The 23,331-nt window shown below is 40.8% G+C and overlaps 1 protein-coding gene across 2 annotated transcripts in view; it reads left to right on the top strand.

Moving 5' to 3' along the window:
• fstl5 (follistatin-like 5) overlaps nt 1-23,331 on the top strand; it is a 160,875-nt gene that overhangs the window by 124,200 nt on the left and 13,344 nt on the right. For both annotated transcript variants that reach the window (XM_047584929.1, XM_047584927.1), the window contains 5 exons: nt 2,874-3,035; nt 3,329-3,463; nt 16,362-16,388; nt 16,599-16,717; nt 21,725-21,874. In XM_047584929.1, the coding sequence (XP_047440885.1) occupies nt 2,874-3,035; nt 3,329-3,463; nt 16,362-16,388; nt 16,599-16,717; nt 21,725-21,874 (593 nt within the window). The remainder of the gene's footprint in view (nt 1-2,873; nt 3,036-3,328; nt 3,464-16,361; nt 16,389-16,598; nt 16,718-21,724; nt 21,875-23,331) is intronic.

Genomic DNA, 23,331 nt, shown 5'->3' with positions numbered 1-23,331 from the left:
AGTGTGGAAAATGCTAGAACTGGCATTGTGTGGGTTCTTTTATTAGATTTAGAGAGAAATGGGACTGCAGCATTTTGGACAAACTGAAGTTTAGACAAGCTGTGCTGGAAAAGACATGAAATCAGAGCTGTAACTCAGCGTATTAGTAATATATATGGCATATAATGAAAGCCTGGATGATGGTATTAACTTACCACCCCTCAGGGAAGCAGATGGAGGGGATCCAGTCACGTCTTCTTTCAGTTTTCTTTCCCATTACTCACCTCTGCTCTCATCTACCGGAGAAGCAATAGCAAAGCATTCAGCACGGAGAGTATATTTAAATTCATACTTTAATGAAAGTAATTTAATACATACTGTACTGTGTGTGAGCGTTAAAGCTTTTACTCAAGTGAGGTCTCTTTTCCCTCCACTTGACCACTGTGGCAGTGATACTGTTATTTATCTTAAATGAAAAAGTATCAGGATCTACTTTGTTTTAATCACACTGATTAATGCAGCATTGTGGGAATCCCTGAGAGGTTTTTATTAATGGGATACTCGAGGGAACCGGGCTGATTGATTCTCGCTCCATACGCCTGTTGATTAATTGGTTGTTGTTGTTGTCAGCCAGAAACAAAGGTACATGCCATGTTTGCCATGACCCCAGAACCTTCCCTTGACATGGCTTCACACACACAAACACAGGGTGCCGTTCAGGCTCAGATAAGCAGGTATCTCCTTACCAGCAATAAATCCTCAATATGGTCACTTTTATTTCTGTGAAAATACTGACAACCCGCTGATTTGCATTTAAAATATTATAAGAACGTATTCAGAACTGGCCTTCTGAGCTTTGTAGTGATTACTTTTACACGCTGCGTAATGTACTCCATTTGTTTTTATCCTGAATGTGACTTTCACAGTGAGGCCTGGTTATTCTAATTAGTCAGGTTCCCCATTGTCTGCAGAATCTGAGACTTTCTCTCGTTATCAAGAGCTACCCCAGCAGATTTCGCTTTTCAGTGTAATCAGGACTGTAGGGCTGCAACTTAATTACTGTTGTTTTAAAAAAATTATTTATTGCCTGTACAATTAAAGAAAATAGTGAAACACATCAACCAGATTTCAGGCCAACAGGCCAAATCCAAATTTCCTTCAGGTTTAATATTTGGCTTTACCAGCTACAGACTTAAAATAGATGATCATAATTTTGTTTGTTTCTTTGTTTTATCTAGGTTTCTAAAATCAGATATGATTTAAAATACAGTGGTATTCATTGAATTTTAATTAAGCCAGAATCAAGAATGTTTTATTAAATGCATAATGTGTAAGATCTGTTTTCTTTTTCTATTTAGTTTGATTTGTAGATTATTATTATTTTTTTTTTTTCACTAAAAACAATTTGAGTAATTTAGACCCTAATTTTCATTTGCTCTGAAATTTTTCTACCCATACTGTAGCTGTGCTAGCATACAGTACTGGGTTGTGTATTCAGACACAGGATGTGTGACTGAAGCATGATATGACACGAAAGCAAATAAGGATAAGAAGAAGGATAATAAAACCACACCAAAAGAAAATAGCTTTTGTGTACTTGTTTGGGCATCTGTGAGGATATTAAGTGAGAGTAATAATCTGCACTCAGGAATCTGCACAAAAAAAATAAATGACTCCATGGGTTTTATTCAGTCTGGCTTGTTACTGCTGAGTGGCATTGATGTAACTGGAGTGTCTGTGTGGCTGTGATTGGTGTAACCTGAGTGCCGTAAGAACCCTCGTGGCCCACTGTGGACGGTGCTGGCAGTGTGGTTGAAAGCCTGGGAGTGCTGTGGTTACCAGATGGCCATGGCAGCAATCTTCAGTCCTTTCACTCACCTGGCCGAGTAAAGACTTCCTCTAACCCAGTGCCCAGAGGAAATGGTCTCTACAGCACGTCTGTCTTCTCTGCTACTGCCAAGACTCTCGCTTCCACCCTCTGAAGTCTGTTTCAGAAGAGAAAAAAAAAAAGAGGACACTGATTTGGGCCACAGAGGCTCAAAACAAGATGGAGAGATTTGATGTCCCTACTTAAACCACTGCTAGGTTGTCACACTCTTACGTGACAGGTTTTTGCGGAGTGGATCATGCTGCTTTTTTACGGCCTCTCTGTCAACAGTCATGGTTTCAGTGTGAGTGTCTCCTCAAAGATACCACGATCCCTTTGAAAGGTTTTGTGACCTTCATGCTGTTTCCACGTTTTGTGAAGTAAGAATGTAACAGTTTGGCCCCCAGATGTACGCTCTGCCAGTGCATAAATGCATAGTATTAATATATCTGTGTATTTCATTGATTTATGTTAATGTATGGTTCTTGGAAGTACAATATGTAGAGTATTTTTGTTTGTTATTGCTTGAGGGCAGAGAAGTACAAGTGAAACTGCAGTATGACAGAGGCACAGTGCACCGAAATGTGTCAAGTCAGCTTTTGGAAGAGATAGCAAATAAAAGCGGCGCTCAGTTTTTGTCTTTTCTTTTTCATGCATTTTTTTTTCTGCTTCTATTTTTCCACTTCTGTCCGCCCCTTCTTGCCAAAAGGTTACACAAAATCAATAGTTACCAAGAAAAATCAATAACATCCGTACAGAGGTTTTCTCCCTTATTTATCTATCTGATTTGTTTGGCTTTGTGGAGCACTTTTACTGCAACTAAAGGCATTTAACAGTCTTATCGATGGTGTACGCTAATGTTCAGCACTTGGCATCTTCTCTAAAACTTAACATTCTAAAATGATGGTTTGCTCCTCGAACATATTTACTAATGTACACAAAAACAGTGTGGAGTGGGACTGAACAGCATTTATTAATGTCTCCGTCTTACCTGGCTCCCTCTCTTCGATTTTTCACATTCCTCTAGTCCCTCCGGTCATCCGAGTTTATCCAGAGAGCCAAGCCAGGGAGCCGGGTGTCACTGCCAGCCTGCGCTGCCACGCTGAGGGCATCCCCAGTCCACAACTGGCCTGGCTCAAGAACGGCATGGACATTACCACCAAGCTGTCCAAACAGCTCACCCTGCAAGGTAGAGAAGAGTACTTAGATAGATATAAGCATGCTTATCCTAAAAGATTTGTCCTGGTTCCTGCTACTTTTTTGGTCTTTGATTAAAGATTCCAACAAAACAGTTTACATGGAATATAAAAGCATGTCCCACATTCTCCTTTAAACTTCCAGTTTTTGAATTATCACTGAACACACCCTTCTTCCTAACATGTTGGAGAAAGGTTATGTAAATGTAGCAGAAGATGGTATCGTGGAAGTCCTCCTTTTATCTCCTTTTCTCTCTTTGTCTTGTGCTTCGGTTGCTCCTCAAAGCTAATGGAAGCGAGGTGCACATCAGCAACGTGCACTTCGAGGACACCGGCGCCTACACGTGCATCGCCAAAAACGAGGCCGGTGTGGACGAAGACATCTCCTCGCTGTTCGTGGAAGACTCCGCGCGCAAAACCTGTACGTATGACTCTCCCTTTTTTGTTCAAGGGGAAAAGGAGCCATTTAGATGGAGCTCTTAATAATTTATTCTGCCAGTTCTTAATAGTTTATACCCTGCAACGCAACGACAGAGAATCTGCGAGGGAAGTAATGGTGATGCTATCTTTACTCTTAAGGTTGGGAAGCAGGATCAGTTGGTCTTGTAACTTTTACTCACTCTGAGGCCATTTTTATCTTATGTTAGATACACAAGAGCTCAAGAATCAGTTTCCATTAGTGCTGAAAAGAACTATTTTATTAACTGATTAGTTGATCAGCAAAATCGGTCGTGCCTATTTTGTATTATTTCCTTCTTATTATTTTTGGATAATTTCCATAAGAATCTAAGTTGTCGGGAAGTTATGTATTTCACTTTATTTAAAATAAATAAATGAATTTCAGTGCTTGTTTGTTCTAAATAGGGCTGAGGTGGTATACTGGAGAAAACAGAGAGACATTTTTTGTCTAAATTGACCTTAGACGTGAGTGTGAGAGTGAATGGTTGTTTGTCTCTGTGTTAGCCCTGTGATAGACTGGAGACCTGTCCAGGGCTGCTGACAGCTGGGATAGGCTCCAGCAACCCCCACGACCCTAGTGAGGTTAAGTGGTAGTAGAAGATGAGATGAGATGTTGTGTTGATGACTAATTGACTTATCACTGTCATCTGTGTCATCCTCCACATGAGTGATCTTAACATCTGTCTTGATTGACCGAGCTGGTATTTGGGATTAGTGGTCAGCTATCAGTGTGTACCTTTGGAGCATCAGGTCTGTGCCACCCGTAACCTTTTTATTCAAATTTGAAAGCACTTTTTAACACAAACAATCTCCTGCTTGTTCCCTTCCTTTGAGCAGAGTCTCACGCAGTAATTAACTTTGACCTTCTCAGAAATGTCAGAATCTGTCTTCGGGGTCCATGACCAGTTGTTAGTGCCTTGTATTTTCCTGTGGGTAATTAGGGTTCCCAAACAGTACACACTGCAAGTTTTTGCAGTCAGGCCACACATCACATGGTCCCACACCTCTGCCAGACCCGGCGCGTTTCGATGTGTGATCCCTGCAGCACGACACTTCCTTCACCCAGCCTGTCACGCATCAGTGGATCATGCTCGACAAGGTCAGAAGTCACTGCTGTGCTTTGCAGCTTTTGAAGATCTACCGAGGGCCAAAATGGTGCTAGGAGTTAGATATGGCAGACCCCTTTTTAGAGTGAGCAGCCCCACAGGACGGGAGTTCAAAGGGGTGTCAGCCGACGGCCAGACATTGTTGCGCTGCTATATTACGAAAGAGGAAGAGGAAAAACACAGACTTTACTACACATCTTGTTGCCCGGCCTGAATGTCTAATAGACATGACCCATTGCAGTTTTTCTACGAGCTTCCCTCCTTTATTCAAAACCGATTTAAGGGAGTACATGGAGGCTGACTGTCTGTAATCTTTTCCCTCGGTGAGGCTGAGGCTAATGTGGGGTATCAGCTCAGAGCGCCTGCAGCTCTCACCTCTGCTCCTAAAAATATAGAGTACGTCCCGGCATTTAGCTCAGTGTGGAGCCTTAAAATGTAAATTCATTGGCTTATTTCTCTATATCTACGTTACCTTGCTATTAAAGAGAACTTAATTGACTGTATTTTATTTGTTCCGTCCCAAATACTCTTCAAATATGAGGCTGGCATTATACTTCTGCTGTCAACCAGTTGTAATTAATCAACTTTTTTAGTTGTAAAACACAGTCAGCCCAGAGCCTCGTCTTTCTTATGGACACATGTTTGGATTTGTATGTTGGATTAATGTGGGAGTGTACGCTAAGGAACATGTCACCCACAGTGTGGCTCATTGGTAGATTTTATGGACATGTTGACACTGTATATAAACAGATTTTGAATCAGGTAGAATTTGGAGTACGGGGGTATGATGATGATGGTGGAACTATGTGAGCATCAAAATGAAAACTTCAAAGGTGGTTGATCTCCTGGTGAACTGTATTTCTCCACCCCGTCTTATTTATCTACCCATCATAATCCCATTAGCTAAATTCATCTTGATAGCTTCCCTTCCCTTTTGACACTCTAGCTGGTTTTTCCAAGCATTTGCCGCCATGACTTCACAGACTTTCTTTGGACTGATGCACGTCCGGTTCTGGTTTTTGATGCTTTGAACTCAGAGCCGAAATATTTCCCTGATTGGCATCAACTCTAATATATTTCACCTCTGCATCTGTGTTTGTAAACTTTTTTACAGAATTAATTTTTACTTGCCAACATCCAATAGTAGTATAAAGCATAGAACATAAGAAGCGGTCATAACACCTTACAAAGAAAACGCCATGGTGGATAGGTCAGTACAGTTAAAGCCTTTCATGTATACACAATGTACCAACAGCTCTGTCGTCTTCACAACGGAAATCACAAGAGGTCTGGGATAGAAATACAGATAGACAAAAAGGACTATCAAGCTGTTCAGCTTTGCTAGTGTAATTAGTTTAACGGTCAGAAAAGGTCAAGTCAAATTCATTCCTAAAGGGCCTTCAACACGGGTTCATTACAAAGTACTTCACAGTTAACAGCTCTGTTAACTGTGTGAAAGTGACACAGAGAACATAGATCGTCAACTATGTCCACTTACTCTAAAGCAGTAGTGTTCAGTTAATGAACAAATTCATTTAAGGCGCTGCTGCGTTCAGTTTTAGTAAAGTTTTTACAAACTTTAGACAGCACACTTTCTAGTTCCATGTCAGAACCAAACCATTCACACATCGCATGACTGTGACTACCTTTGTTTGGCATTATTTCATCTTCAGCAGCTGCCATTACTCAAGACATGTTGTCCTATTTAATGTTGTTGGCTGCCTGCTTTCTGTGACCTATTTAATTTCTTTCTGGTCACTATTTTTTTCTGACTTGTGCTGCTGTAACATTTGGGGATCAATAAAGTATTGTCTTATCTTATCTCTTATCTATCTTATGAATCAAAGAAAACAGCAACAAAAAAATAATGTCTTGAAGTGACTGAATTAATATAATTATCTTGTGGCCCTGGTTAGAGAGAAATGTCTCTAACAGAAGTCAAACTGTATCTACAACAGAGTGTGAAATCCTGTACAGAGAAGTCAAACTGTCCTCCTCCACCCGCTAAATTTTGGTCTGGTGTTACTTGATTGGGAACTCAACAAACCTCTGCCAGGCCAATCAAATAGTTTTTGCATTTGTTTTTTACATTTGAGCACCGTGGAATTAAATTACTTTAGAACAGATCGGTTCTGATTGGTTGTAGGTATTCTCTTTCCTGTACTTGTTAATACACGCCCTGTAACAGAATCAAAATGGCATGTTACCATGCTACAATTTATTTTATTTTTTTACATTTTTTCTCATATAAAATTAATGCTGGATTTATAAATGCATATATAAGTAAATAATACTACATAGGAATAAAACAAGAAGAGTGTTAATGAGTTTACTTTCAATGCATCTTAAGATAAATTGCTTAATATTAGAAAAATAAAGTGTAGTGTGAATTTAACACACCTTAAGGACTGAAGCTTTAACACCTAGTTTTCCCTTTCTTTCCTTTTTATGTCCACTTCCTTAGTGAGCTCTGACAGGATTTCTAACTCTTGTCTCTCCTCTGGTCTCCCTGTGAATGTGTCGCTCACTCTGACTGGAGCCACAGTGCTAGTTATCAGACACATTTGGTTGGATGAGAAGCATCAAATGAGGTCATTTACAATTGATGCAGCTGGTCTGTGAGTTTCCTGGGCCAGCAAAAACCTGAAGCTTGAAAAGTGATGCCAGTGAAATTGAAAATTTCTCATCAATCAGGTCTGCCTATACGTGCCCCTGGGCTGTGCAGACTGTAACAAAAGTCTTTATTATTTATTCTTATTTAGGAATTAAATATCTATACATTTATTCATCAGTGACTGCAAGGGAAATGATTGATAAACAGTTAGAGCTCAGTAAATAACTAAGATCTAAGAGCAGATCATTTTGTGCGTGAGCATCAAGGAGCAAAGCTGACTGATAAAAGTCCAGTCTTGTTTGTCGCTGTGCTGCTGCAGTAAGATGGTGAATGAAGAAAATACAAAACTCATTAAGTCTGTGAGAGAGCTGCAGGTTTGAGTTTTGACCCTCTTGTCATTTGCATTATCTTGGTATTTGATTAGCCTGCAGATGGACAGATATTCCTATTGGGTTCTCCAATAAGGGAGCGGCCCGGCGACATTTTCTGGGAAGGCTGCCAACTGTTGTCAATACATCAGATTTTAAGGCCAAAACAGAGGAACGGGAAGGATCTGAGATGCTCACGTGTATTGCCATGTCCAACGTCAACAAACTTGTTCGAGTGTCAGCGTGCGCTGCAGCTGGTATCCCCTGAGCAGGTGTCATCATGGATGTTAAATGTTCAGACATATGACCGTCGAAGTGCACTGGGTTCGTTGTGTCTGTGAAGGTTCTCAGTCATCCAGATCATGGTAATCCAAAAGGCATTTAAAAGGGTAGCTTCAGAGTAGTAGCCGAGTAGATGAGTGGTGAAACGTCATCTGGGAAAACGTCTCAAAACTCTACGAGTCCATTTGCCATTTTTAAACGCCTTTTGGACCACTGGGTTCATTACACTTAGTGCAAACTGATTAGCTTGGAATGAATTCCTGGAGCATGCAGTGCTGTTCATTTAGCTGTTGGATGTGATAGTTTCATAACACAGTCCGGCAGCAGTTTACACGCACCCTGCCAATTTGTGTTCACATGCTCAGTTGGGATGTTGACGCCCAAAACATTCACAAGTCTGTGAATATTTCCCATACTGATCATAGATGTTGTGGAAATGGCAAGAAATCAGAAACAAGACGTCTGTGTCCCCAAACCAGTGAGTCCGACAACAACAATACCACAACAACTGCACCAATAGCAGTAAATAAAATCCAACCTTGCGTAACTTCAAACAGGAAGAAACCTTGAGTTGAACCCAGCTCATATGGAGGGACCCATCTGCATAAGACTGGCCAGGTAGAGACAGAAAAACCTGAATCTGTTTGATAAAACTTTGCAGATTAGTCAGTGCAATTACTCAGATATTTCTTTAGTTTATCCATCAGGGACTGGGCATATTAATAAATAAGAGTTGTCCAAGAGACTGTTTTGCATATTTAGCCCCTGGACAGATCTTATTGAGTTACCCTTAAAGCAGATTTTAAGAGTTATAATAATAATTTGAACATGCAGAGAAAATTTCAAACTACCAAACAATATTAATATTAGCAAAAAAACAAGATCCAATTAAACCTCATTTCCAGTCAATGCGTTTATCCCATAAATTTAAAAATGATGATTCACAAATCTATGCCTAAAAGATATTTTTATAAAAGCTTAAACAAAAAAATATACGTGTTTCCTTTTTTTTTTTGCAATAAAACAGACTTTTCTTTTTATACTAATCCCATCCCACAGACAGCAACAACAATTTAGCTGAAGAGTAACAACAGAAGCCATGTATTTTCTAGAATTAGAAGTAAATTACGCCACAGTTAAACCCTGAAGAAATAGTAAAAAATACAAGAAATGTAAAACAAGTCCAATTTGTTTCCAAGGCTCCCTCAGAAAACGAAACAGCTCAGCATTGTGTTATTTCTCTTAATTGAATACCAACTAAATGTTCCTTCAGTGTACATTCTCTTGGTCGAGGTAACCTGACCGAGGAGTTTGTTCCTGGTCAGACAGTATTTAATCTCTGTCTCTGTTCTGCAAGCGCTGTTTCACACCAGTGGAAAATCACTTCGCTTGAAAGTATTTTCTTCTCAAGTTAGGAACTTTCCACCTCGAGCAACAAAGTCGCTGGCACGATTTCCATCAGCACCATTAGCTGTTGGAGAAGCTGGCCAGACTTCACCTCCTCTGACCGTCAGTCTTCTGTCTCATTCCCAGAGATCTTTTACTTGGTCTCTGTTCTATATGAGCCCCTGTGGCTGGCGGCCTCACGCTGACCTTCATCTCCGCCAGCACCCTGCCAGTCACACTAGAACCTGGCGCTGACTTTCAAGAGCCGTCGATGTGAACTCCCTATCTGTCTCCTCTTGCAATAACTGTAAAATAGCAGGCTGAGTGGGTGTGAGTCACACACAACGCTGCTCATTCACACCACCAGCCAGGTCCAGATGAAGAATGCTATCACGGGTTGTGATGCCAACACTGTCCATAGAACTGGTAACTGTTACACATTTCCAACACCATAGTAAAAAGAAAAAAATAAACTAATTCTAAAACCTTATGGTTCCATAAAATATGTGAATTAGTTTAAAATGAATTCAGATTATTTTTAGATTATTTAGATGAAGTTGTTATTTAGCTGCTAAACTATGTGACCAAACTATTAAAATGAAAAACTAACAATTGCCCAAGGCCTCATGCTGTTTATTTGCCTCCATTATGTTTGTGTATTTGGCAAATTAAAAAGAAGCCACCAAGCAGCAGATAAAGGTCAAATTATCTTTGGCTGGCACCAAGGAGAATTTATTAGCTTTGTTAAGAACTTCAGATTTTTAACCTTTGAGAAAGTTTTTTATTCGTTATTGCAGTGCTCAGACTACAACAACTGTAAGAACTGTAAACCGTTACCACACAACAGCCAAACTGATGTCCTGTAAAGAAAACACTTTGAGCGGATTCGTATTGAAGCATTGGTCTTTCTGGTTTATCCAGTCTTTGCGGAAAGCATTTGATGGTCACAAGTACTGACATAATTGTGTTTAGGCTCAGGGACAAGAGAGGCACATTATTAAAAAGAGCATCTTTTGCCTTTAAGTGGTCGAATCAAGGACGCTTTCAAGCAGGAGCTTGAAACTGTGATCGCAGGGAAGATGAGACGCTTGTGGGCATGTCAAGATACCAGACAACGCTTGATCTAATAGCATTGATGTGCAGCAGACAGAGGTTTAAGCGACACATTGTGATTATACTTGGAAATGTTTTAGAAATCTGACTTTGTGGAAAGTAATGATCTCATTCAGCGAAATCATTGTTTATGGCCTGCCTTAGGCTCCACATTCAGATGCTTCAATAAGAGTGGGATGGAGTTGAATAACTAACTAAGGCGGAATAAGGTATTAAGCAGGAGATGAACTGAAAAACATGATTTGACAGCAGAGCATGAGTGATCGTCTTTAGATGAATCCACCTCAGAGGAGCTTGAGGGTCGTAACCTTCTCCTCGCAGACGCAGCACTGAATAGTTTTTCTCTGAAATTTATCCAAGCACTTGGTTGTTTGGGAAAACCTGAGCAGTCACTATTCTGAAATCTCTTTAACGGAGGCTGTCACCAGCAGGCAGAGCTCCATCCATCTCTGACAGTCTGCTGCTAAACTGGCATAAATATCTGCCCTTCACAATGTGCCAATTATTTCTGCAGTGTCAGTGGATCCGCGAGGCTCAAAGCAAGCGTATGTTGCTTTAGTTCCTCCACTTTGTTATGACTCTCATATCACGGACTAGCAGTACTGTATAGTGCTCAAGCTGTGGCTCCTTTGCCGTCTTTAGCTGAAGAGCCTTTGTGGTCGCAATAATGAAACAATAAAGTCTGCCATGTTCCAGTTCAGTGGAGTCACATGTTTCTTGACCCGAGGAGGAACTTAAAACGTTTCTTCTGTCTTTGTGCACCGGTGATTCCAGCTATTAGTCATAATTATGTAGGTGATTCTTTGCATGTTGGATGAGAGGCTCAGTGATGTTTGGCTATTCCATCCCTAATTGGTTGTCATTATTGTAATTATCATAAGAGGCGTCGACGTGGCAGCAGTAGTGTTTGCGGTCATTGTAACAGATCCCCATTGGTCCTTATGTTGCTGCATTATTAGCTTATATAGGTAATTAATGGCCACATTATATAGCTTAGTGCTCACATTAGGCGATTGTTCCCTGTTGTCCTGAGGTTTATTTAGCTTTTAAAATTATGGTTTTCTTAAGCGACGTTGCAGGTTGTGCACACTTGGCTCTAAAAGAAAGGCAAACGGAACACGAACCCGATTTCTAAGGCACGGCTGTTCAACAGGTGAAAGGATTTTTTACCTCGTTTTCTAAAATATTACCCAGTTTGTAAATAAATAAAATATTCTCTGGCCCAGTATCTGTTATGATTATTATTACGGTTCATTTCTCTGCTTCTGTTTTCTCTTCTCAGTGCTTAATCACTCACTGTAAAGGTTCATTAATTATCGCATGACCTTTAAATACTCCAGCAGGATCAAGGGATGTTGATACTCCAGTGGTCTACAAAGCGAGTTACGCTGCAGAGCTTCTCCGGTTGTTGAGCTTTAAAATCCCTCCTCCGCATAAGCTGAGATAAGTTCACTTGTTTCTGTTACACCTGGAGCTGTTTTGACACTTTGATGGTGTTATTTTCTTGGTTTAAATCTTGAATGATCCATCTTGGGTGAAGATGCTGGAGAACAGTGGTGAAGAGCTGTGAAGAGGTTAACAGTGCAGGACACTTAGTTCTACAATGAGAAGGTTAACAAATAAATAAACCTCTCTAAAAGTGCACAAGCCCTCTCACCAGCCCAAAAAATGTATCATTTGTATTACAGCATTAACGCCGGTCGGACAGAATAAAGATTAATGAGTCGTCCTGCTCTGTAATCCACAGCGGTTACCAGTCGCTCATTCCTTCAGTCTTCTAAGCCGCTTTACAGCCCTCTGAAGGCAGCAGGTATCTGTTCCATCGGCAGTTTCCAAGCAGCGATATGTCACAGCCCGTCAAATGCAATTACACACGACAGAGCTGCTGGTTGTGTTTTGTGCGTGAAGCAACCAGACTCCTGAAAAATAACCACACAAATTTGCATGTGTATGTGCACAACTACATTGTTGTTTTGATTCATTTTTCTTTAATTTCAGTTGCAAAGCAAGACATGTTGAGAACAGCAACTCTTACAATAACCTAAGTGTATCCATCCCTGAAACTCCCCTTTTATTTGATTGCAGCCCTCACTCTTTTTCGTTATCGTTCCATGTAAAATATTAAAAATTAGAAATATTGGCAGTCTTTTTAAAGCATTTTAAAGCATTTTAATCAACCTGCAACTCTCCTATAGACTGAAATCTTTGCTCGCCCATTCTTCTGTACTCCTAATTCTTTTCTTCCAACGTTATCTGCTGTCATGCCTTTATTCCATATTCCATTAGTGTTTCTGTGTCATATTTCCACATCTAGCAGTTCGTAGGCTTTAGTTCCAATCAAACGTGCCACTGCTTGGTTTCATAGATTCAGGCGGAGAGGAAGATCTAATCAGTGGTGAAGTGATTGGTTGGAACAAAGCCCTGCAATCTCCACGGCCTCTGAGCCACGCGGATGAGAGCGAGCGCTCCACACCACAGGTCTTCACAAAGCGGTTTTATTCTACGCCGCCCGCCATGCTGTCTGCTCCATATCCTCAGAATAGAGAAGATGTGCTGGTGCCAAAATAGCGTCCATGTTTCCATCAGCAGTGTCCCTCCCCAACACAGCAGGCTTTCACACAATGTTGGACACGCTGCCAGCAACAAGGAGCTCTAACCAGGCAGTGACGCAGTCCTCAGAGTCAGCAGCCCACGCCTGTCAACCGTGTTTCATGCTTCTTTTTTTTAAATAAATATTGTAAATCCACTGGAAGGTTGAAACACCCTTAAGCTGTAGTTAAAACATGACATTATGAATGTTTCTGATGAGTCTGCAGAGGACTACCGTGATTACACTAATTATGTTTCTAAATCCATACTCAGCATGTACAACACTAACAGAGGAGGCCAAAACAAGAATACATCTCAGATTGACTAAAAGGCTCAATAGGTTTAGTCATCTTGACTTTGTAAGCCTTTTATATGAAATATTCATTTGATGTCTTCATTAGAGGGGCTTCCCATTAGGCTAGATATTTATCTCTGCATGTCTCCCTTCACGGCCTTTGTTGATGATGAACCAAAAGCACTTTTACTTTTCAAGTTTGAATGTTCCTAACTTCTGTTTTTCTGAAAACTCTCAGTGAATTTTCCCCAAGGATTAAGTCTTTCTGAAAACCCTTCCTTCTAAAGAGATGACACAGCCTTCAGCCTTCCACAGGCTTATATTCAAGCAGTCAGACTTGTTATGTTGAAAGCTTCCTCACTCCACCTGGCTTTAAATACTGCTGCTGCTGAAGTTGGTCCTCAATCTTCCAGCTGGAATATAAGCAGCACGGGGCTGCTAAAAGCAAGAGAAAAGAGCTGTTACAAATCTAAAGAATTTGTTGACTGAAGAATGGATGGGTTAAATATAAAAAGCTGAGAGACTGCTTGCGCTGTCTGAAGTGAGACCTGATCACTAGTTGACAGCAGGAGCCACATTAGGAGCACTGAAAATTGTATTTTTGCATCAGTATTCACTTTGACACCAGTCGCCACCCACTGGCGGCCCCTTAAATTAGACATGAAATATCTCTGCATTTAAAATGACCCCTCGTGACTTTTCTTCAGCCATTTAAACTGTGACTTTCAGTATTTGTATGTTGCACAAGAGAAATGTACCCGGTCCCTCTACTTACTTTGTTAGAGTTACACTTGACCATGACCGTCTCTGTGACCCCGAAAACTCACAAAAGTGCCACTGTGGTTTAGCATTATTTCTTCTTCTTTTTTTTTCTTTTGTAGCTCTTCTTTGTAAAGATCATCATTGTGATAATATGTTGCTCCCAACACTTAACTCCTCTCTGAATTTACAAAAAAAAAAACAAAAAAAAAAACTACAAAAGCTACTTGTTAATGACCCTATGTTGCAAAAGACATTCTGTAGTCTGTGTTAAAAATGAAATTCAACACATAGTCAGGGTTAGGGTTATTCTTTGCTTTATTTTCCCTCTTTAGGAATGAATGGCGATCAAATCCTTGAAATCTATAGATTTCACAATGTGGTTTTCATTTGTCCTTATTACCAAACATCATTTCCTTAAAAAACAGCATAAAAACCTAATAACAAGTGTGTCTTTATTCTGTGTCCTCCATCACCCTATTGTTTAAAATGTCAACGACACTACACACAGTAATCTTTTGAAAAGTTCTGCAGCATGAATAAACACTCAACCGTGTTCTCGTACAATTGCAACAACAAGACAAGACAAAGGAAAACAGGCACTTACATAAAAACAGTGAAATAGCCAGATCTGTTTTTATTGCGAGTGAGTGAGCTGCTGCTGTTTCCATGAAACTTCTCTGAACGTCTCTGGAAGGATCAACAGTCTTCGCACCAACTGCAGTCATCCTGAGTTACTTTTTGCATTTGCATCTACTGTGCCCCAATTACTTTACCTATATTATGCATTCGCTGTCTCCTGCCATGCCATTGTGGTGAGCACCACAGGCTGTTTGGCCCGCTGTCGCAGCAGCATGCTCTTGTAAACAAATTGAATTTGTGTAACCTTGCTGACGGGTAGGAACTGCAGAGTTCAGACTGGCTGGTGAGCGTGGCGTCCCTGATGTTTGGAGCCCAGTGGAAACATAGTTATTACAGCCAGAAAGAGTGAACTCACCGCCTACAGTGGCAGCCAGCTTGTTTTGTTATATGGATGATGAAGTTGATGTATGGGCCCCTTGTATGCGTGGAACAGCCGCAGTCTTTCTGCCAAGTGATGAATAGCATCAATACTATGGGCTATTGGAAAAGACCGGGGCACGCAAGATCTCATCTCAACTCCTCTTTTCCATTTTCTCCATTTTCCAGTTTTGGCACATCTCAAGTAAATTGTATTGTTTTTCTTTTTGTTTTGTCCTTGCCTTCCGTCCTTCTTCCCATCGCTCATCTATCTATAGACCCCGCTCCTTTTGTGCAACTTTTAATGAGGTAAAAGGTATGCAAGAGTGCACAGGAAACACTTGACAAAGCACTTTTGAAAGATTAAGGCTGACTAACGGCGCAGTAGTGTCTAGTTGGCTTTGTCTCTCTCCCCCCTTTCCTTTCTCTGCATCTGTCCACCCGAGCGAGAGACTGCGGGAATGAGCATTGCAATAGAGGCAAGATTAGAATCGGATGTGAATTGGGCTGGAGATTGGTTTGTAGACTGCAAATGCCTGAAAATGGAAGATGGAATGGAAGCAGAGGGAAGACTTGGGGACAGGTGAACAATGAGAGAAGGTCACAGTTAAAAGGCCGATGAGGGAGGATAGTATTGCTGGTGGCAGGTTGGAGGATAAGAATGATTGAGTTGCAGAATGTGCTCTCATATTTGCATGGAAAGTAACTATTTGGTCTTAAAATGGCATCTTTTCTCTCACAGTATCCAGTGGCTGCTTTGAAAGCCACCTGCAGGTCCATGTTTTAGGTCATCCATTAAACCACTCACTGTGTTATGTGGCTTGCATCCCACATTTCATGTCATTAGTCACCTCTAAGTGAATTTAATGAGAAATTACCTGTTACAGGAGCCAAAACAGGTTTTGCTACAGAAGAAGGAGCACATTAATCCCTCCTAATGACTTATGATAATCATCTGAGCCTGAAACTTGTGGACTACTCATGGCTGTCTAAGGCAGCTTTACCCATAAAGCTCATACTGAGGGGATGATGGATGAAGACTTTGTTTTGTATTTCACATCTCTGTGCGTAAGCTCGCAGCATCCAAAAACCATAAACTGTTTACAGTACTCGTTGTTGACTGCACTCTATTTTCCAGTGTTTGGTATCAAATTATTTCCGAGCAGAGGGCTCCATCGATTGTTTGTTGCAATCGGAGTCAGAGAGACAGTTTCCATAAAACTTTTATGCGCTCTGCTTTCCTTTTTGCCTCAACAGGAGTTACTGTTTGGGTGTTAGCTCTCACAAAGGAACCCTATTGATTCTTGCATTTATTTTCAACTCTGCTTTCCTCTTTTTCTCAATCACAGTGGCAAACATTTTGTGGCGGGAAGAAGGTACGTCGAGACTCTCTACAGGCACTATAACATTCATTAAACTGAGTAATTGAATTTCTATAATATGATTACTGAACTGTGATGAGGAGGATTAAATGATTTAATGCTTTGAAAGGAGATAACAGTGTTGTTGGCTTATTTCTGTCCTAAATGTTCACACCGTGCCGTCTCGTTTCTCAGCTGTGTGACGTTTCTGTTGTTCTCCTGCAGGTCTTGGCATTGGCAACATGTTCTATGTGTTCTATGAGGACGGCATTAAAGTAATTCAGCCGGTGGCATGTGAGATACAACGACATATCAAGCCCAGTGAGAAGCTGCTAGCTCTGCAGGTGAGTGGTCAGGCTAAAGAAACACTCAGCTTCTTTTTAACAGTGAGCATTTACTGCTGGTGTATGTACTTCTGGAGCTATGGCCGAAAAGCAGATCCTGTTCGCTTCTTTCTTTAAATCATTTACAAATGTTTTGTCATTGTTAATATAAAAAATAAATACACCAATATCAGTCATTCATTTATCCTGTTAAGAAGTATCCAAAACCACAATTTGGCCCATTCTTGTGTGGTATAGAGTTACACTTTCACTTATTAAAAGACATAACGGAGCCACAGTTTGCTATAAAACCTGTGTCACCTACCTGTGTTTCATGATGAAGGAATGAAATTAAGGCACTAACCATAGATTAACTACAGTAGCTGATACACCTTATGTTACTTTAATAGTTTTAAAACAACATAAGAAGTGACCTCATCATTTTTTCAAAGAAGCAGATAATGGAGAAAAAAACTGTGTAATGAAAGACTCACCAGTAAGTGACAATCCAGAAACATTTTTACATAATGTTTTACAGAGAATGTTTCACAGAGAAGCCCTCTGAACAAACAGGAAAATATCTGTTGGTGCTTTATGATGGCAAATGATTAGTTATTTGCTTCCCTTAACAAGCTTTACTTGACCTGCCCTGGCATCTGACCTTATAAAAGTGAAATTAATTGTGAGCAGTCAGTGAGATTTAGCCGACATTCTTATTCAAACTCTGATTAATGTTCAGAATCAAGTGTTTGCTGTTCTACACTTTAAAGCCCTTATCTGTGTAGATGTCCCAAAGCATCTGCATGATGTGCAACAGTGTCATGGTCTCACTCTGTTAGAGATAGGTCCAAAACAAATGTAGTATAATGGACCTAGAGCTTTGTGTTGCTCACACTGCAGATCATTTGGCTGGTTCGCCATGAAATCCCACACTGAGGGAAGTTGAGACAAGACTAGAAGAGTCCTCTAGGAGAGAAATATAACAACTTGAGGCCTAGAACAAGTTTAAAGTTGGCACTCCACCTCAAACCATGGGACCTCACTGCCTTCTGAAGGTGTCCGTCAGACTCAGAAGGTCGGTGTCCTTTCCCTGAATAGTATTGGAGGCACAAGGAAGACAGGCTGTTTCACTGTTGGAGCATGTTTCACAAACACAGTAGCCGGTATATTCACCTTCATATTTGCTCTGTTTTGGCCAGGTCCTGAGGTACGTATCTATCTGTGCCACCAGCTCCTTTCTAATGTTGTCTGTCCACTGAAGAGCTTCTTCCATTGGAGAGTGATTATACCAAACAGTGGAGTTGTGATCTGTAAAAATGACGTCTATTCAAGTAGACAGAAATTCTCAGTGGGGTCGAATCTATTTGAGACAGATTTTTATATTACCATTAGTTCCTTTTGTTAATATGAGCATATTGATTAATGCAGCTTTAGAGCAGTATTGATAGTCCCACATTCTGTGGTTCAGTATTGCTTTTTGTAGAGAATGATGCCCAGCGGACACGGGCCACAGCACATTATCAAGCTCGCCAGTTAATTTAATTCATTGACAGACCACATGCAGTCAGAGGGAATTTCACCTCTCAGCTGAGCCTTTACACCCATCCTCCCCCACTGATTCATAGTTTATCACTTAAGCTCCAGCAGAATATTCAAAGTGTCCAGCTGATGGATACCTGTTAGATTTACATGTGTTCACTAATAGATGCATTCCTCTGAGCTGCCTTTCACTGAGAAGCAGCGTGCTGATTGGATGGCTGTTACACATGCAGCGATGCCACGAATGCACAAAAATCAACCGAGTGTTCCTCTGAGAGGTGTGTTTGTATTAGGATATCAATCACTGCGAGAGCTGTGATGCCGGCTTCTCGGCTGTCTCGGTGGATGAGGGCGTAAAGACACGAGGCTGTTCCCAGCATGGAACTCACGTTTCCTCCATCACAGAGGAACAGTGATTGATTTGTTTATGGTAATTGCACAGCCAATCCATTACCCTGACTTACCATATAGAGTGCTCAGCTGTGATGTCCAATTGTTGTAAAGTCAGTCAAGGAAGTATCTTTATTTGACTTCCCTTTGCAACAAAGGACAATCTGAGAAACTACATTAGTGTTTTGTTCTCACTGCCACGGCACTATGTCGAGCACTGTAGTTAAATGTGACTCTTTCATTTCATTCACTCAAAGTTAAGGAATATTGTGAGAGCGTGTGTTCCAAGAAGACACTGTTACTGTAAACTGTGATGATTTACAGACACAGCAGGAAATAAAACCTTTAGGACAATGGCTAAAATCAATAAAAACAAACCCAAGCCGTCATGAAAATATCTATGAACAATGGCTACAACTACATGGACGATATTTCTTCTGCCCAGTTGCAATTGATCTGATCAGAGTTTCCAACTTTATGGTTTAAATGAGCATGACATAAAATGATTTGATATGGTACACACCAATCAGCCAAAACATTAAAACCACTGATAGGAGAAGTGACATTGATCATATTGTGACAGTTCCATGTTCCACTGGGAAATGTTTGGACTTGTTATTCATTCATGTGAATGTTACTTTCGCATGCACCACCCATCTAGACCAGACCAGACACCCCCAGCAATGACACTCCTTGATGTCACTCAGCAGCCGTCCCCAGCAGGATGCAGCCTGACACACACACACACACACACACACACACACACACACACACACACACACACACACACGCACACACACCAACACACCAACACATAAACGGTTTACAAACAATTAAAAAAAAAAAAAAAACATGAATATAGTGTTACTACCCACAATGACTCATGCTTCATCAGTCTTTTCAAACAGTTATTTGTGTTCACGTGGATGGATTATCCAAAGCTGACTCGAACCCCCACAATCTGATCTTTGTGATCAGACCTGTATGTATTGAGGCACTTACATGAAGCTTTTTTTAATTACATTATTAGTGGAATACTGGTGTCCATGTTAACACTGGATATGATGTTTTTTGTTGTATAGGTGAGTGTACAGTGACAATATCTAATCTTATACATAGCTGAGTCTCAAAATGTGATGCTGCTTGTGAAAAAGCTTTGATTCCAGCTGCCACAGTGTTTTAAAATGTTCTCAAACCAGCATCTCATCACGCTGTAAGTGTGCAGCATTTCATATTGAGACGTTGGAGAAACACCTTGTGCTGCTTCTTTACCGCAAACGTTCTCTTTTTGACATTTTGGATGCTGCTGTTTTCCTTTTTTTTTCAGCAGTTTTCCTCCCTACAGACAGATGTTGTGTCACAAATCATGTGCTTGGGCTTAACTGGTGAATATCAGAACCCCTCACATTCCTCAAAGTACCTCTTAAAATGTCACCATCCACATCCACTAGTGTGAACAACAGAAATCCTTCCAACAAAAATCAAAAACAAAATTCCCACAAGTATTTTTTTTTTTTTACTGTATCAGTTTATGAAAAACAGCAATGTATTCTCTTACAGCACTCGCTTCCAGTGCTGCCTAATGCCATAAGCAGGATTTTAGTGGATCCCTGAAAAATACATACTGTTTTGTATCAGGAGAGTGGAGGCTTTACCACAATACAGAGACAAAAGCATATTTCTGCAGTCTTTAGAAGCCGCGTGTTACTACATAAGTCTCATACATGCAACACACCCACTCACGCACTGACATATTCACCACATATACACACTGGAGGATTACAGCCGCCTCCATTCACACCCTCAGCTGGGCATCAGATGTTCGATTTCTCACCTCCTAAAGGTGAAATAAGTAACATATTTACAGCCCCGTAGCTCACAATGACCACAGTGTGGGTCTGCAGGGGTCTTACAGGGTTCAATACCAATGACTCAATGATTGCTTCAGCAAGTACTGAGATTACTGTCTTCTAAAATTCACTTCTCCAGCCTGTGTTTAGTCCAACTTGGGGGTACACAAAAAAGGTTTGAAATGTGTGTGTGTAATATATTTATATACTATATATATATACTATATATATATTATTTTTATTATTTTTTGCAGCAGTAGTGGACCCAATAACATAGATGTGTTTACATTCCCCAAGACATTAATCAGAACACACACATGCACCAAATGGTCTCTCCTCCAATTTTAGAGACAGTAATACATTTATTAAAAACAAAAGGATGGTTAAAAGACATCAGAGATGGACCCAGCGTTGATTTTGGCTTTGTCCATCTTTTTAAACACTAGTTTGAACAACTCTGTGTCGTACCAGCACCCACAAACATAGCCATTGTTGTGGTCTTTTCCAGCTTGAAATTACCTGGGTTGTTGGTTTTGTATTTATTTTGTCTGCACAACCCTCTTCTACAGGATGAAAAAAGGTCTGACATGATGAGTGGAGGGCTGCAGTGCAGATAAGATCAATTCTGTAGCTCCCCTTCAACCTTGATATAAAGTTCAGCGAAGTTCATACATTACCTAAAGCCCTCTAACAGAGAGAAGTTTGCCTGTGGGAAAGGTACCTGTCATGAACCGTCTCTGTGGTTGTAAATATGAGAGAAAAAGCTCATCCTGACATGCTGGAGCCCTTCATTCATCCTTGCTGGCCAGCCGCTCGCTAAATTGTCCCACTGAGTGTGGAACAGAGGACCGGGCAAAGGCTGGAGGGCTGGGGAGGGGGGTGAAGGGGAGGAAAGCTCCAGAGACAGAAGGCTGGTTAAGGTTCCTGTTGGCCAGGACGACGAGGGCTGCCAGGTATGGAAACTAAACAGCCACAGATTGTCCGCACACTTTGTTGCTGCGGATTATGTGCGGACAAATGGGAGCGATTACAGAGATTCTGCAGGACCTCGCAAAGCTCATTTATCTAAGTTGCCAAGATAACACAACTCACGTCCGCATGGGCGATAAGACTGCAAGTAGTAAACAGCACAGACTAACGACTGCGAGAGGGTAATTTTTTTTTAAAGAGAAGTATTTTCCTGTAATATCAAAAACAATTAGCTCACAGCGAGTGTGTGTTTGTGTGTGTTTGCCTTTTTTGTTTTCAGGAGGAGGTGTGCCCCGCCTTGCCCGGAGAGGCGGTCCAGAGGTGTGTGTGGTCATCGGCGGTCAACATCAAGGACAAGTTTATTTATGTGACACAGCCAACCTTGGATCGAGTGCTCATAGTTGACATCCAGTCACAGAAGGCTGTCCAGGTAATTTTCGGGCTGAATCAGAAAGCGAAGTTCATGTCAAATTTGAAAACACAGTTTCACGCAGCGCAAGGACAAAAAAATGAAATAATCTTTTTTTTTTTTTTGCACAAGTGAAAAGTAATTTCTTACAGAAATCACCCCCTCCCACACACACACAAATAGTTTTCTTATATTGATTGAAGGCAGCATATTTTACAAGACCCTCCGATACATCATTGCTCCATATGGGTATTTTGTGCGATTGGTTTTGTGGAGAGAAGAACACCACGTTCTGTTACACTCTATACGTTGTTCTTCATCAAAAATCTGGATTATTTGAAAGAAGTTCAACTTTTACCAAAATCGAATGTGAACTTGATCCTTATCTGATTAGATTGCTTGTACTTCAAACATTCTAGCTGAGTAATAATTTAGTAGGAAACACAAGAGTGTGTTCTGTGGTGTGTTGGCTCTCCTATGCTTGAGCCAAGACGTTGTCTAAAGCACAAAATGTTTGACAGCAGGTTGTATCTTTAATTCTGTCTCAGTAGCAGCCATCTTCAGCTGACCAGAGACAAAAAGATAGTGGACTGAACAGAAGCATTGGTTTTATTCCATTTTTAATTTCCGCTAAAGGTCAAGAGTGGGCAAAGATGAGGAGAATGTCAGTCATTTTGAGTTAGCTACCATTTATTGGAGTTGCCTCCAGTAAAAGCCAATTCCATTAATATTTCTCTTGACACACTGCTGCTACTCCCGTCATGTTTGTACGCCCCTCAGAAAGTGTAAACTTTTCTTGGTTGAGCCATAGAGAACAATAACTAAGTGTGTGCCTTACTTTTTTGCACAGTGTGACAAGGGCGACTGGACTTTCCTGAAGACGTGTCATCCAAGTAGCCTCTTCAGTCTCAAAAGACTGGTGGAGAGTTGAGGTTTAAATGGGACCATCTGTGGGTGTTCTCTCTTCACAAATTGTATGATTAATGTCTGTTAATGGCTAGATAGTTTGATCCCATCTTCTTTCTCCAGTGAATAGTACTCTGCCTCTCTAGGGACAGATTCGTATGTGAATGAATATACTGGGTGATTAGGTTGTCTAGCACGAATAAGTCCTCTTTTTGGTCCACAGGCTTTAGAATCTGCCACATTTCTTTCTGCACTGGCAGTGCATTGTCTTCACTATGTTCCACTGATCTGATCTCAGAGCAGCTTTGGGACCAGCTTTCTCACTTTTATTAGTTTGCTCTTCCCTGACCTGACTCGTTTTATACGAACTGCAACAGTCAAGACCTACACTTAACCTTCACAATGATGTGGTGACCGAGTAACACCGGAGAACCCTCTTGTCATGTATACGGTCACCTGGCAACCTTTTCACAGATATCATAACATTGCAACCCATATTCTTTCCCTCACATATGGCATGAGAAGTGGCTCCTCCTTGCAGGCCCATTTATTTTCCAGAGAGGATAGTATTT

This window comes from Mugil cephalus, chromosome 5 (assembly GCF_022458985.1).
Source record: "Mugil cephalus isolate CIBA_MC_2020 chromosome 5, CIBA_Mcephalus_1.1, whole genome shotgun sequence".
NCBI lineage: Eukaryota > Metazoa > Chordata > Actinopteri > Mugiliformes > Mugilidae > Mugil > Mugil cephalus.
This window is presented reverse-complemented; position numbering and strand designations above follow the sequence as displayed.